Genomic DNA, 15899 nt, shown 5'->3' with positions numbered 1-15899 from the left:
CAGCTCTTGTGCTTTTCGTAGTGGAAACATCACAAGCATGTTAAGCAGCCTTTATAATGGAAGTTGTGTGTTTATCAATGTCAGTTTGGGGATTCTCTGCCTGCCAACAGGCAACCCAGCTTCCTCACAGACAGACAGGGAGATGTTGACCTTCAAGAGGTTCAGAGAGACAATTGATTATACATTTAACAAACTTGCATGTGCACACATTAATCCAGAGCTCACATATAGGCTGCCTCCCCAAACATGTGTCATATGCTTACAGTGACATAAACATACACATACGAAATGTGCAAACTCACTAGCTTCTCCTTGTCTTTTTGCACATACAGAGTACTGTAGAGTTTAGTGCATTTGTGAACAAGAACGAGTTTGTTTGAATTTTTTGCGTTCTTTAGTTTGATAATCAGCTACTTATTTGTCATTGGCCATAACAACTGTTGGACAGTATCCGTATTTAAATTTCAATATTGGTGCATCCCTAAATTTCACAGAAATAATGTCATCTACAGTGTATTTTAAAAGGATCATTGGATTCCCATTTCCCACAAGTTGATATGATTCTTTAGCGTCTTAATGAAAAGTATATAAGATACTTTGATCAAAATTTCTCAATGGTAGTATAAAAAAACACCCTTTTTAAAGGGGGGATGAAATGCTATTTCATGCATACTGAGTTTTTTACACTGTTAAAGAGTTGGATTCCCATGCTAAACATGGACAAAGTTTCAAAAATTAATTTGTACGTTTCAAGGAGTATTTCTGTTCCAAAAATACTCCTTCCGGTTTGTCACAAGTTTCGGAAAGTTTTTTTCGAGTATGGCTCTGTGTGACGTTAGATGGAACAGAATTTCCTTATATGGGTCCTAAGGGCACTTCTGCCGGAAGAGCGCACGCTCCCGTATAGCAGAGCACTGAGAGCACAACAGACTTCACTGATCAGAGCGAGAGCGTCGCGAAATATCACAGAAGTGTGTTTTTGGTTGTCAGGGCAAGACAACCCTGCACAGATTACCAAAAAAAAAAAAAACAGCATTAAGGCACCAGTGGATGGAGTTTATTTTTACAGAGCATCAACGGAGTTGTGCAAGTGTTTTTGTTTGTTCCCTGCATTTCGAAGATGCTTGTTTTACAAACAAGGCCCAGTTTGACGCCGGATTTGCACATCGTTTATTTCTTAAGGATAATGCAGTCCCAACGAAAAGGGTCACGATCGTGTGTTGGAACCGAAGGCGGTGAGTAAAACTGCTTCAAATATCTCTGCGTTGTTAACCTAGCTATCGGCGTGTAAGCACATCAAGTAAACAACATGCGATGTTGTCATCAAACTGCACTTTCCACATGTACAGCTTAAAAAAAAAAAAAAGACTACATAAAGTGGAACTTAGTCATTTTCCAAAACCGCGAAGCAAATATATACAGTTTTAGTACATACCACATAGAGACGTCGTTTGCTGATGCTGCTCTTGTTAAATTTCAGCCTCTGGATCTGTGTCACAGCTTCCAGACGCTCTCAACGCAAAAGCCTACTCGCGCTCGTGATTCTTTAGCTCTGCCCACACGTCATGCCTCCAGCCTGTCGTGTTTTTCCGGGAAAAAGCGGTACAGACTATCTTTCTCTTATGAATATAATAAAACTAAAGACTTTTTGGAGTTATGAAGGATGCAGTACTACTCTATAGGTACTCAAGATTAACAGGATATTGATTGAAAACGAGCATTTCACCCCCCTTTTAAATTGTTAAAATCAGCTCTTTTCATAGCAAGCCGTTTCCTTGCATGTTGCTTTAAATGCTAATGAGCTCTGCTCACGGCACCCTTCTCTTCCTTAGGGTGACAAGCAGATGGTAAACTTTAGCCACGTTTAGCCACAAAACATGCTAACTAGCCCCTTATTAGGAAAGGCAATTTGATCAAGGTCAATCAGCTATCATGAGAGCGGCCTTTGCAGAACTACTTCATTCTGCCTGGGTGGACTTTTATCATTATAGGGTGGATGTGTGTACACACTTCCAACAAACATTTATGTTCAAACAACTTGTGAAGTGAATTATGCATCCGATGACCCCTTGAACAGAATCTTAACAAGATTCTGGTTTCATTATATAATTGCATAATGTAATACTGAATCAAACATGTCAAACGTGAGTCTGCACTCTGTATCCGTGCAGGTTTGCAGACATGTGTTAGTGTGCTGCAGGCAGAGCGGAGGTCATGCGGTTCAGTAGCTGCAGGAGCAGAGGGTGGGGTCACTGCCTGCTCCATAAACATAAAACACTATTACAGCAGTAATCAAAATGCCACAGTGACCTGCAGTCAAATCACACCACACCGGCCAGCTCTTAGAAGGACTTTGAAGGTGGTTATATATTATGTCTGTATTTCACATGCTGCGCATACATGCATGTGTGAATGCGTATTATAGCTGCGTTTGTGTTTGATATCGGTAATCTTGTGTTGTGTACTTCAAAGAGGGGTTCGTTCACCGAGGGTCTTTTTTGCCCTGGTTTCAAGTTTGGTCCATCATGTTTTATCATTGCTAAAATGAGACACAGTGCAGTGGGTGATGCACATGCTCATGGATATAAATTTGAATCTAGCTTACTTTCCACCTACATTTCTGTCCAGTCTCTAATGTCTTCAAAGTTGAATTTAAAAATATTTTTTATCCTTATTTTTTTAAAAGAACTATGTTGATAATGTTCACCATGTTTTGCAGCTGAGAAGACAAAAACAGTTATTACCTTAATAAGAAACCCTTATTTCTTTCCTCTCTTTTTCTCATTTTGCCCCCTTTTAAACTCCATTATGCACTTCTTGGTCATGACCCTCTCTCCAGCCCATGCACAATCGAGCAAGCTCTGGCCTTGACCTCTGACCTCTCCTGCAATCAGTTATTTCCACCACGCTTTCAGCACCCCTGCTTCAAATGCCTTTCCCCTACCTAACACTCCCTTTTCCCACTCCCTTCTCGTCTTTCCATCTCTCTCTCCTCCAGGGGCCTGCGAATTAGGGTGACCACCCCATTCAAGAGGCACTGCCCTGTGATGACTGTGCAAACATGCTCTCAATGAGCTGAATAGCAGCCCTTCCATCTCAGGATGCTCTCTGTCAATCTGAGGAGAGGCTGGAATGTATAGATGGATAGAGAGGGTGCAAATGGTCCCAGCAAACTGTGTGCTTTTCATCTTCAAACAACACTTTTGTAGTAAGCAGATAAATTGCAAATCGGAATGCACAATAATGTTTTTCAAATATATTGGTTACAGCCAGTTTTGGATTTAATTTTGCATGCTCCCCTATTTTAAAATACCTTTGCCATCATTTTGTGCTAAAATAAAGAAAATCTTTAGAAACAATATTAGTTTAGTTTATAGTAATCTTTTGTAAATATTAAACTGATTGTCCATTATTTTCTTACTGTGCATTATAATGCTGCAACTCCTAAATTAACTGTTATCATGTTTAAAACGGCTTACTTTATTTTTCAAAATATTATATAAAATGTTAATATCTGCAATTTATTGGCCATAACAAATTCTTTGCTGCTACATAACAGATATTGACTGTGCTGCTCAGATGATTGAAGGAAGACTAATACTTGTCACATTGTTCCCCAGAGAGCTACGATGACACTATGACATTATGCCTGACAGTTTGTTCCATAGAGCCCAAGGTTGGGGGGTATATTGTGAAGGCATGTCATGCTGGTTTGGAATTTCAAAAACAGCTGGATTTTTATTGGCAGCTCTATTTGTGTGTGGGGATTTCACAAAACAAGTGGATGTGGTCTGAAACTGTCAGCCATCCCTCTTCATTCGCATAGAGATTTAATAGATTCTTCCATCGGAGCTCTGTTTGCATGTTTTACAGGTTTAAACACTCCATACATTAATACGTAGAATGCAAGCCTTTCAAGCTGGTGCACATGGTAGCACCCAAAGACGTGGTTCAGAGACGCAGTTTGGCAGAGAAGAGTGTTCTCTGTTTTACTAATTAGCATTTACATATATTCATTTAGCAGATTTTTTTATTCAAAGCAACTTACAATGGATAATAATACAAGCAGAAAGGATTAATTTAAGGGAGAATGTAATATGCTAATAAGCAGCACTACCATATCAAATTTTATCATAAATAAAAAAACAATATTGTAAGTGCGGAAAGGTCTTTGCTAACAAAAGCCTAGTTAAAGAGATCTCTTTAGTTGTTTTCTAAGATTGCGCCCATCTCATACTATCAAGATGAAAAAAGAAATGGATCTGCTTCCGTCCACACCTTGGTACAGTAAATGTAGGAAAGCAAGTTTTGAATTTTGCGTAGTATTCTGCATTTAGGGTCTGCTGTATGTGTCGGGGGGAAAAAGTTGTGGCAGGTTGCTTCAGGTTAGTGGTGAGACATGAAGGATATAAAAGAAAGGACCATAATCTCTGGGAAGTAAAAAAAAAAAAAAACCTCGCTTATAAGCTGCAGGCTTTTAAAATGTATTAACACCTTTCTGTTTTCCCATTCACTCTGAATAATATCCCAACAATATCATAACACCCCTACCATTTGTCCAAGAACACAAACCGCATGAAAATATACCATAAAATAGAAGGTGGAGCTTAGAAAAAAAAGTCACAGTAGGCTGAAGACTCTCATTTCCATATCCTGGCCCTTTAAGTGGTAAAAATTCATTTTTTTTTCTTAGGGCCTCGGGATTATGGGAGATAAAAAAACAGCTGATTATATATTCAGCACTAATAATGCTCCCCCCTTCCACCATCAACGTATCCCCCAGCAATGAAGGGGAGCACAAAAGAGAAGGTGTTAAAAGAAAAAAAAACTACACTGAAAGAGTGAGAGTGGGAAAATAAGGACTAGTGAGAAAGAATGGAAAGTGGAGAGGAGGATTCAGGAGGGAGGAGTTTGACAGATGGTTGGGTTTGCTTCATGTTAATGAGCACCCAGAGATGGTGGATGCATATGGTTTGTTTGTAGCCTCTGTTTTATTCATACCAGTTACATCATTTGCGCTGGGAACAAGGTTAGACACTCATGTCAGTGTGCATGGGTGAGACCTATTATGTGGGACTTTCTGCTAAGAATTCGGTGGGATCTCCAACATGTAGAACCTCTTTCACACAAGAACGACACAAGTGTAATTAAATAGATTTTATTAACAATTGATAGAAAAGAGATATCAACAACTATTAAATAAATACCATAAATGAAATTGGAATAGCAAGTGATTATGTTGTGTGTTGATATATTACTATGTTATCTGGAAAGATAAACTGTTGCTACTCTGAAACAAATAAGGTGAAGAACCTTATTACGTATCAAACAAATAAATGAATCATTTGTTATCAACTGACATCACCTATATAACATCTAATGTAAATTAGAATTTCATATACTGAGTAAACACACAACAATGCCAAGGTCTCTAGAAAGGGTTTGGAAAAGGGATATTTACGTTCTCTGCGATCGAGTGAGCAGTCTGGTGGCGGTGACTTCTTCCACTGGTTGTGCTGGTAACAATCAGCGGGGAGTGGAGCAGGAATCCGTATCAACAGCCTTGAACACGAAGCGCTGGAGTGTGCTGATCTCCTGGAACACCAAAGGGTCCTAAAATCTGGAACACGTAGATGTGCCCCTGGAGTAGGTGCAGAAGGTCTTTGCTTTGAACTCGCAAACAAAAGTACCTTGAAGTGAAGGGTTGCTCTCCGGAGCTTCTTTGGAGTGTCTTCTGCCTCTCTGGGCTAGAGACTTAGAACTTGGTCAATCTGCCTTGTCTCTCTAGGATGGAGACCCAGGACGTGCCGCATCTGCTGTTGTCTCGCTGGACGAAGACTCTAAACGTAGAATATCTCTTTCTTTACAGGCTGGAGGCTCAGAACGTGATCATATCTGTTACTGCCTCGAGCTGGAGACTCCCACTGGCCAGAGGCTCAGAACGTTGATGTTTCAGTCTCTCAGAATGGGAAACTCAGAATGAGGGGATCTGTTATTGTCTCACCCTTGAGGGGCTCAGACTCAGAACTTGTTGATCTGTTAGTATCCCTTCCCTTTTGGGACTCAGACTCGGAACAAGGAGTGTCTATTGGTAAGGTGCCTTTATCTCTTAAACGAAGAGGAGATGATTGCAATCTGGCGCAATCTGGCCATTTCCAGGCTGAAATTGGCTGTTTTCGTCATTGTGGGGGAGCACGTGTGGCCCACCCTTCTTTCTTTCTGGGGAACTTATTTGCATTGTCCAAAACAAAATTTAGAAAAGTGTCACTAAAGTTTTACCAGTGCATTTTCATCTACCAAACCATAACCAGAATACATTTTGCAATGTTACAAACACATTAAGTCCAAACATGATAGAGGGGAATTGAATTTGCATGCATTTTCAGGTTTGAGAACATAATTATGGATGGATTTAGATGTATTTCTGTGATCTCTCTTTGTTTCACCCACCGCTGCTGCGTCCAGAGGTCCTACGATATTTTTATGGCGGTCACAGGTCTGTTGGTGGGTGAAGGGCAGAAACTGCATTCTGACCATTGAGAAGTCCTGTCCTTCCGGGCTTTGTACCAAAGGTCTTCTTCTTGCCTTCTAAGAGGTGTCTGGCTGTTGTCCTGGCATCTTTATCTGATGGCGATGACAGTTTCCTTATATTAGTCCACCAAGATCCAATCAAAATGTAGCAAAGCAAACCTTTGTCCACTATTGTGAAAAGAGAGGGGCTCCGCCATAAACTGGGCCCTGGAATGTACTCCTGCTTTCTGACATTTAATTAACAATGCTCAGGTTAAAAGTCTTTCTTTCTTTTCTTCTAGTACTCTGGCCATCTATGGAGTGACCCAGGACGATGAGGCCATATATCAGTGTATTGCAGAGAACAGTGCTGGCTCCACACAGGCCAGTGCCCGTCTGACTGTGCTGTGGGCTGACGGGTTGCCGGGTATGCCCACGGGTGTACGTGCAGAAGTCCTTTCTCCAACTTCCATTCAGGTGTCCTGGAAAGAGCCCACCCAAAACACTCAGGACATAATTGGATACGTATTGCATATCCGCAAGACTGCTGGTAGGAAAACTGCTTATGAACCTAAACACACGCACAAGCATGCAAGAATCAAATCAAATCTAATTTACTCAGCTTTTCTTCAACATTGAATGTAAAACGCTCCTCAGCAAATCAATACTTTATTTAAAGTGTAAATGTAGAGTTCCACAAATGTTATGAAATACATATTTTATTCAGTCTTCACTCCAGGCTCTCTCATTATGGAAATCATCGAGATTTAGAGTCGATAACAAATCGACGCTTTCTTCCTGTTGCCAGCAGCTGGAGTTGAATTTTATATCTACACAGCATGATGGAAAGAGACACGTTTATGTGTGCCATTATAATCGAGCTAAAGATGTTTTTTTGCTGTTTTCTCTCTGTCAGAATGTACATGACACAATTTGCAATCTAATGTTTAAAGAATTAAATGCATGTCACGAGCACGAGGTCTAGGCCAATTGTAGTCTGATCAACATGCATGCATGCTTGATGAAGCTGAGCTACAGTGGCGTTATCTTTGATTGTATATTGATAGATTTTAACCCTGTAATTATACAATTATATAAATAATTATGTGATATTTTAAAATGCATTTTAAAATAGCTGTTTTAGCCCAAATGAAATCAAACCTCTAAGCATACTTGTTGGTGAAGAGAGAAGCCTGTAGCATTTTCCTGAAAGCTCAGCATGAGGATAGAAGTGTATTCACATATCAGTCCCACTCTCCTGGGTAGCTTTAAAATTGCATGTTGATGTTTTGTGTGTGTGTGTGTGTGTGTGTGTGTGCTGGTGCACATACAGCTGAACAGCTGATATAAGACCTATGCTGAAGTGCTCTTAAGTGTTCTCTGCTCCACTTTTTTCTTTTCTCTCTCATTCTCTCACTGTGGTGTTAGCATGACTATTAGCCACTGCAGTTTAGATTTCTGATATGTCTGTAGCATCTCTCATCAGCTGGAAGCCTCACTGCCCTACTGAGATATGTTTTGGAGTGTGAGCCATTTATAATGTATATGATCACTTACAGCAGTTTGGCATGAATAAGTAATGAGGAAGTGTAACATTTACTCCATCCATAAATGTGACTTAGAGAGCTGCCAACATTAAGAGCTGGGAAATTGTTGCATTTAACCCTTAATTTTACTTTGACACGCTGCATTTTTCTCTGTTTGTTGTTCTCTCTCGTACCATTTTGGGTGAATAATGATAGTCTCTCATGGATTCTTTCTTTCCTTCTTTCAACCTTCACACTTTCCCATCAGACCCAGTGGAGATGGAGTACCAGGAGGCTGTGAGTAAAATGACCCTGCAGCAAATAATCGGAGATCTGGAGCCTTCCACCAGCTACAGCTTCTATGTGAAGGCTTACACGTCCCGCGGAGCCAGCAAAGCCTCTGAGACGGCTGTGGAGAGCACACTGGGAGAAGGTATAAAAACATATTTAAACAATCATGCAAACACAGGCTTCTTTTTCATGCATAGTTGTAGAATTCCCAGTTATTTTAAGTTGTTAATTGTGCCGGCAGTAATTAACTGGAAAAACATATCCCCTTCTCTTGAAACTTCTTAACAATAAAGCAGTCCCTCAGAGGAGTTTTTGGCACAGCACAGTCTTTAATTCAAGGTTTTTCAGGGTAAAGTTCCCACCTGTTATAGACTCTCTTGCTTTTGAAATGCATTACACCTGAACCTTTGTGATTGCATTGCCTACAGTACCTGCTCCACCAGCCTTGTTCACGAAGGTGATTAATTTGACGGTGGTTCAGGCCACATGGGAACCCTCCACTAAGATGGGCCAACAGGAAGGATTCAGTCTCTACTACCGTAAAGTTCCTGTCCCCATCTTCACTGGACCGCTTACCTTCCCACGTAATGTGACCCAGTACAACATCACTCAGCTGGGTGAGTCTGGCCATAGCGGCCTTAATTCATAAACCAAAAAATATGAGCAGAAAGTATTTCTGTGTAAATGTATATACTTAGAAATTAATAAATTGTATGCTTGTATTATCAAGACCCAATATTGAGTTGTTGTTGTTGTTTACCATTTAGCCTGATATAAGCCTTTGGTTTACAGCAAAACACAATTAATACATTTATTTTTTTAGAGTTGATGTTGAAGCAAACTTATCGAAATTATTAAACATTTATCCTGTTTTGCTTTATAGCCAAGTTAAAGATTAATTTATTATTATATTTTTAATGCACATATTAATACATATTATTACAATAAAAACTGTATAAAAACATAATTTGAGGTTGTTTTTTGTGTGTTTTTTTTTTCAGTATTCCAAAACTGAATTCCAAATCTTTTTTCCTATGTTTCAACAGATCCCTCTTTTGTGTATGAAATTAAGATTCTGGCTTTTAACCAACATGGAGAGGGCAATGCCACCCTGCGCTTTGTGTCGCTCAAAGAGGCAGTGGAGAAATCAGGTGCCTGATGCAACACACGTGTTCACTCCCACACATGCAAGCATAATAACTCACTCACACTGACTATATATGTGTGTGTTCTGGTCCTGCAGTGCTAAATACCCCTTGCAACTGTGTAAAAGATGAACAGAATAAAAGCTCCACCACAGGCATTATCATCGGCATCCATATTGGAGTCACTTGCATCATTTTCTGTGTCCTTTTCCTCATGTTTAGCTACAGGGGCAGGTGAGGAATCAATGCTGACTATGTGTGGTATCATTTTTTATAGTGAATGCAGTTGCAGTAAGCATGGGCTGAAAATAGTTTTGCTTTAAATAAAGGTCAAACTCTTTCTTTAGATGCAAAGTTAAAAGGTTTTTTTTTCGCAGGTTGATGATGTGTAAAACTGTGCAGGCCACCCGACAGGCGGGCCGTAACCCAGCAGCAGGAGTTGTGCTCGAATCCTCCTCTTCCTCACAGGGGGCTCTGGCCCTCAACGGCCCCCACAGGTTCAGCTCAGACGGGAATGGAGGAACCCACACTGCAAAGAGCTGCACCGACTCCAACGAGATGGAGAGACTCTTCTCAGGACCATCCCACTTCTCCCATCCACCTGACACCACCCACACAGTGAGCCTTGGGGGAAATGCATACATTATTAGATATGTGGATTGCATGGTTATAGTTCTTCGCGGAGAACAACTTATAAATGCATGTAAAAGTGGAATGGAAAGAGATGCATTTGCCTGAACGTATTGAAAGGAATCAAAGTAAAACCATAACCCTGTGAGCTCTGATGAGATTCCTTGACCCCACAATAACTGAAAAGTACTGTAGAGTTTGGCAATGTGATTCTTTACCACGTATTTGTGTGTGTTACATTTCAGATTGAGAGCTCTTTGGTCTCTTGTCCGTTGAACGAAACCCAGATATCCACACTTCCCCTTGATGACTTCAGCCTGATGGAGGAGTGCGAAGTGCAGTTCCGGCTACACCCAGCAGAGGGCCAACAGGATGAAGACTGATGAAGAAATGAAGGCCAAGAATATCCTCTACTCAGACTCCTGTCCGACTCAGGTCAACTGAAGTGTTCGTCTTTTTAGTTCTGTTTTGATCGTGCAAAGAATATATTATTCGCAAGTTAAGTTCCCTTTGTGGGAATCACTGGACTGTAATGCCACGGGGTCCCTGTGGCTTCATGGTAGGTGAGGTTCTGTGATGGAAATCTATTATTTCTCATTGGTAGGTGAACAAATACACTCTTGCAGTTAGAGCTGGCAGTATACAGCGGAAGTCTCCAGTCACTAGTATCTATAATTGATTTCACTTGGCTTCTTCTGCACAACAGAGAAGTATTATTCCTACTAAAACATATTCGACTTGCTGCCTTCTCTTAACCTACCAATGATTTCAGAAGCCCATCCATCAGAGACCAAGACCTTCTTCCAGGAATTTCTAATTATTCTCAGGACTTTTTTTTTCCCCCACTGATATCAATGTTTTGTTTTTTAAGTAGGTCTTAGCCTCCATGAAGACTTTAGGCTCGGCTATGTGAACCTTAGATTTTGCAACAAAAAACCTACCTCAGCTGGAATGAATGTCTTGTAGGAAGTCTTTGAGATCTGCATATTGCTGTCTGTTCTGTTTTTATACACATCAAGCATTCAGTCAAAAGAGATGAAGGTGCTTCTCTACCTCAGATTTCAAGGACTGCCGCTCTCCTGCTCGTTGAAGCAAAACAAGAAAAAAATCCAACATATAGCACTTCCAAATGTTGAAGTCAATGTTCTACCTCAAAATAACAATGTTGTTCTTGTCGTTGTGGTTATTTTCACGTATTGAAACATAGCCTCTTGTTTGTGAGATCCTGGCTTCACTATGTTGATGAATTGCTGTGTTTTGATATGTCAGTACCTCATGCCAGTTGACAGATGACATTGTTCTATGAATTCTACTTGTAAAGATGTTTTGATAGTTTCCTTGTATTCACATAGGATTTTTTTGGGTTCTATGTTTCCTGATCAAGAGTATTTTTTATTTGAATCGTAGTCGACGCAGTAAAATGGAAAAGACTTTTTAAGATAAACTGCACTGTTACTAATGTCTTCAGGATACAACAATACTGCTCTCAGATGAACCGTTGGAAGAAGGGAGGCCAGCATACGCAACACTGGATGTAAGCATTCAAATGATGTGTAGGTATTTGACTAGTTGGAGTTCATGTGTTTTGCATGTCACAAAAGAACTGGGAAGATCGACAAGTGTGTGAAGTGTTCTTTACAGAAGTAGGCACATATACTGTTTCTATGGGTGCTGATAGAAGTAAATCGTGATATAGATTAATTATCACGTGTTGTGATATTTCGTGAAGAGCTGAAATGAGCTTTGCCTGGGTTGTAATTACTAGACGTGATCATTTCCGAAGCTCAGGCACCCTTTGATACTGTTGAGGCTGTTCAGATACTCTGCTGCATGTTATGATGTGAACGCCAAACTATGGAAGAACTGGGCATTCTAGAACTCTCCAGGAACATTCCATTAGAAGCCAAAGCCACTGGAGATTCTCATGGCTTCTATGTGGAGTTCCATCACTTTTATTTTTTTTTTAATATCCCATGCCCCTCGTCCATGTTTTTAGTACCACATTGATCAGGGAGCACAAAGTGCATCAGACATACGCACACATAACATCTGTTGGCGTTAGACTGGAGGATGATGCCTGAGCTACTGCCAGTCATCACTTCATATGTCTGGCCAGCTATTGAATCGCTTTTCAGTTGCTTTTCACTGTGTGCTCAGCCACCCAATCCAAGACCAGCTGTTTCTTTTAATGGGGAGGGAGAGTTGAAAGTACCAGCAAAATGTTCTTTCTCCTCTGGTGTCCCAGTACTATGGTACTTACAGTATATATTTTTTTATTAACCTACCTCGACACGGCAGTCATACACTCAGGTCGCTCCTCCTACTCTAATGGGGAGATTGTATTACTTGTATAGTACACATGCATACACACATCAGAGGAGAACATCTCCTTTAGATCCTTTAGCAGATCAGTGCAGTGCATTAGCTTTTCATGTGCTTTCATTTTATTGAATGTATAGTGTTATTTTTTTCATGTTATGTTTGTCTGTATCAAAAAATAGTCATGTTTACTTTTTTCCGGCTGGTTCAGGTGACTGGTCTTTTCTTAATTTAAAAGTGTAAACATCATCATCAGTGTGTGTAAATAATGAGTCAGATTTGCATATTTTCATAACGCCCACAAATATTCTGAACTGTAATTAATCCTTTTTTTTTAAGAAATGGACGAAGTAAGCCTAGATAATCAAAAAAATCCTATTCATTTAAGGTATATTCCTTCAAATACCGGTTCTGGAACAGAATTGCACAGTATATTACAGTGTAGAAAAGACTCAGACAATGTGCTGTATATTTATTGTACCGATTGCATTGTAGTGTTGTCAATGGAGACTGTAGAAGCTTTTGTGTTGTCTGTATACAGATAAGTGCACAGTTCTCTGACTGTGTTAAATAGAGTTAATGGAAAAGAGTCTGAACAACGAAAGGAATGTGATACGCTGTGCTGTAAAACTTTGTCCCTAATAATGAAAGTCTATGAAATAATATCTGTTGTAAAGTCTTTGTGCTCTTGGCATTCCTGTAATAAGACGAAATGGTTTCATCTGTTGTGTAATGCGATACAAGCAATTCTCAATGCTGTTACATTTCCAAAAGTCATCTGCAGTTTTTTTTTTTTTTTTTTTTTTTTTTTTGCATGTTTTCTGATAGATTTGGTCTTGTGAGCTTTGTAAACTGCTAGTGTGCAGATCAAAACATTTACAACAGTAATGAGCATCAACGGGCTTCAGGATTCCAGTGTGGTCTCTAGACACAGATTTGGTTGAATTAGGGTGGTTGTTTGACCACAAACAGACAGCTGTTTTCAGTTGATCAGTTCATGTCGTTCGTATCTGTGCTAGCTCAGACTGATGGCATGATCCAATCACTTTTTCAGATCTAGAGATTCATCTTTGAACTTTTTACAGAGGTATTTAGACCTGTTTCAAATCAAGGGCCATTTTGCATTCGTTGAACCTGTGCTGGTTATCCTCATGCTGAAAACTATTACTGTGATAAAGCATTAGATCCTCAGGCTTTCTGACGGCTCTGAGTGCTTTATTTCCATTCAATATTTAGTATCGTTTCTGGCTCGAATCCATGAAAGAACAAAGAACATGTTACCAAAATGGCCCCTCGTCACGTATATACACACACGCACATGCAGTCACATCCCTGTATAGAAAGACATGTTTGTGTCAGCATTAGTCCCGTGTCCCAGATTTCCCCGGGGAGTCTCAGGGATGAGGCATGAACATGTAGAAGCCTCAGCTCCCGCCAGCACTATGGCAACACCAACCTATTCACAGCAGCAGAAAGACGTTCAAACTTTGAAATCTGTAAAACAAACCGCTTTTTGTTGAGGATAATATGTACCAGTTTCACTCTGTTAAGCCCCTTTCAGGACCTGGGATTACATGGGTGTGCACTTTTGGTGAGGGGACCAATAGCAGCCCAACTGAATTGATATCCTCGCTTTTACAGTTGCACTCACACAGAGACTTTAAACTTGTGTATTTGAAGCAATCGCAGCATGAGGTTTATAGAAGCGCCTGGGGATTCCTGATGTTACCATGTGAAAATCTGATCCTGTCATGATGTCTGTTACTGTTAGTAAAATCTTAGTGCTGTACTGTTCATAAAAATAAATGGGAAATATTTATAGCGATGCTCTTACAATGGAAGCAGAAAAACAGCCTGTAGTGTGGGGTTTAAAAATAGATTGTTTTTCACAGCATAAAATTATTGGTGAAATACCGTAGCTCTTAATATTTCTACTTTTCTAGTAGAACCAATGGAATTATTTTGGATGGATGTTGAAGAATCAATTGAATGTGCTTTGCAGTTAGTTACTTCTAACTAAACACATTGTGATGGTCTCAAGCTAAAACAAATTATAGTTATGCTTTTGATACAGTGTGACACATCTGTATTTTAAATATTTATTCCCACTTGACTTTTAGGCTTCCATTGTAAGTTTATTGCTGTGTTGGTGTTTCCTGGTTGTTTTTATTTATTGTGTGTGGTAATCGACAGCATGACAGACAAAAAAACTGGAATATTCATCATGGTCATTGTGAAGTTCAAAAGGATTAATCCTGTGCTGTTTCCACAGACTTGTTTGTACTGTTGAAAAATTCATAGTGATAAAAAATTAATATTTTACAGATTAGATTAAGGCTAGTTGGCAAGCACACATTGGATGGCACACCTGCATTTCTGGTTTTTAACCTCATCTCAGCTCATTTAAATATAAAGCAGTTCTCAGTTTTGGTTCTAGTACAGTGAATGTGAAGATGACCGTCACATCTGTAAAGCTGTGTTCATGACTGAAACACTGAAAATCTCCTAATATGGTGCTATTTCTGCAAATCACAAGACGTTCTTGTCCATTTTTAGCGTTTTCATGTTCAGCTTGTTCTTCTGTTTGGACATATTCATCTCCTCTAACACAAAAGATTGAATTTCACCTTGCATTCACAACTGCACTGTAAAGTTCTGGGTTAAAGACCTGTGTAACACTTTGTGAAGACGTGACCGATTGATTTACTGTCAAAGTGTGTTTTGTTCAATTAATGGAAATGAAGGAAATTATGCATTAATGTATCTGTGTATAGCTGTTTAAGAACCATCAGAGCTGCAGGAAAACAGGAACGACAGCAATGCCTGGGGACAAACACGGGCTTTGTGTTGCGTGTGACCCTTCAGCAAACCATTTTGCCGTTCAGCCATTTCTCTTCACAGAAAGACTGTCATTTTAGATGAAATAAAGAGAGCACAAGAGATGACGCTCAACTGAGCAGGTGTGAGATGTTCCGTTTTCACCGTTCAGTTCTTCATGTAACTCACTCTCTGTAATTCAGGTCCAGGTGAAATAACATTGGAAAATGTTTCTACTAGTGTGTCTTCTCCAAATTTGATGTCTGTAACCCCCTCTGACCACAAACGGTCAGTGCTGTGTATGTACATATGCATATATTTGTATGTGTATATTTATATAAAGAAAGAATACTAGACCGTTTTTAGTGGTTTGTATTGTTTTAGGCTTCATTGTGAAACACTGTTTAAAGTCAATAACAATGATGACAATAAACTAGTTCTAGTTTTAAAAAATGATTCCTTTCTTTGTCAACGCATCTTTCATTTTCCTGTATTTATTCACAGTTCAGCTTTCCATAAGTGTTTTGTCAAATTTGTGCCTGTAAGCATTACTGATAAATAGCTAGGGGTCAGTAAGATTATTATTATTATTATTATTATTATTATTATTATTATTATTATTATTATTATCTATTAAAGCAGTCTCAGCAAGGCTGCATTT

The 15899-nt window shown here is 39.5% G+C and overlaps 1 protein-coding gene across 1 annotated transcript in view; it reads left to right on the top strand.

Moving 5' to 3' along the window:
• Positions 1-15691, top strand: part of igdcc3 (immunoglobulin superfamily, DCC subclass, member 3) — a 79777-nt gene extending 64086 nt beyond the window's left edge. Inside the window, exons 8-14 of the mRNA XM_026267384.1 lie at positions 6813-7060; positions 8305-8469; positions 8756-8944; positions 9374-9478; positions 9571-9706; positions 9850-10090; positions 10348-15691. Of these exons, the coding sequence (XP_026123169.1) occupies positions 6813-7060; positions 8305-8469; positions 8756-8944; positions 9374-9478; positions 9571-9706; positions 9850-10090; positions 10348-10485 (1222 nt within the window). The 3' untranslated portion in view covers positions 10486-15691. The remainder of the gene's footprint in view (positions 1-6812; positions 7061-8304; positions 8470-8755; positions 8945-9373; positions 9479-9570; positions 9707-9849; positions 10091-10347) is intronic.
• The last annotated feature ends 208 nt before the right edge of the window (positions 15692-15899 follow it).

This window comes from Carassius auratus, chromosome 7 (genome assembly GCF_003368295.1).
Source record: "Carassius auratus strain Wakin chromosome 7, ASM336829v1, whole genome shotgun sequence".
NCBI classification, from domain to species: domain Eukaryota; kingdom Metazoa; phylum Chordata; class Actinopteri; order Cypriniformes; family Cyprinidae; genus Carassius; species Carassius auratus.
The sequence above is the reverse complement of the archived record's forward strand: the minus strand, read 5'-3'. Positions and strand labels throughout refer to the sequence as shown.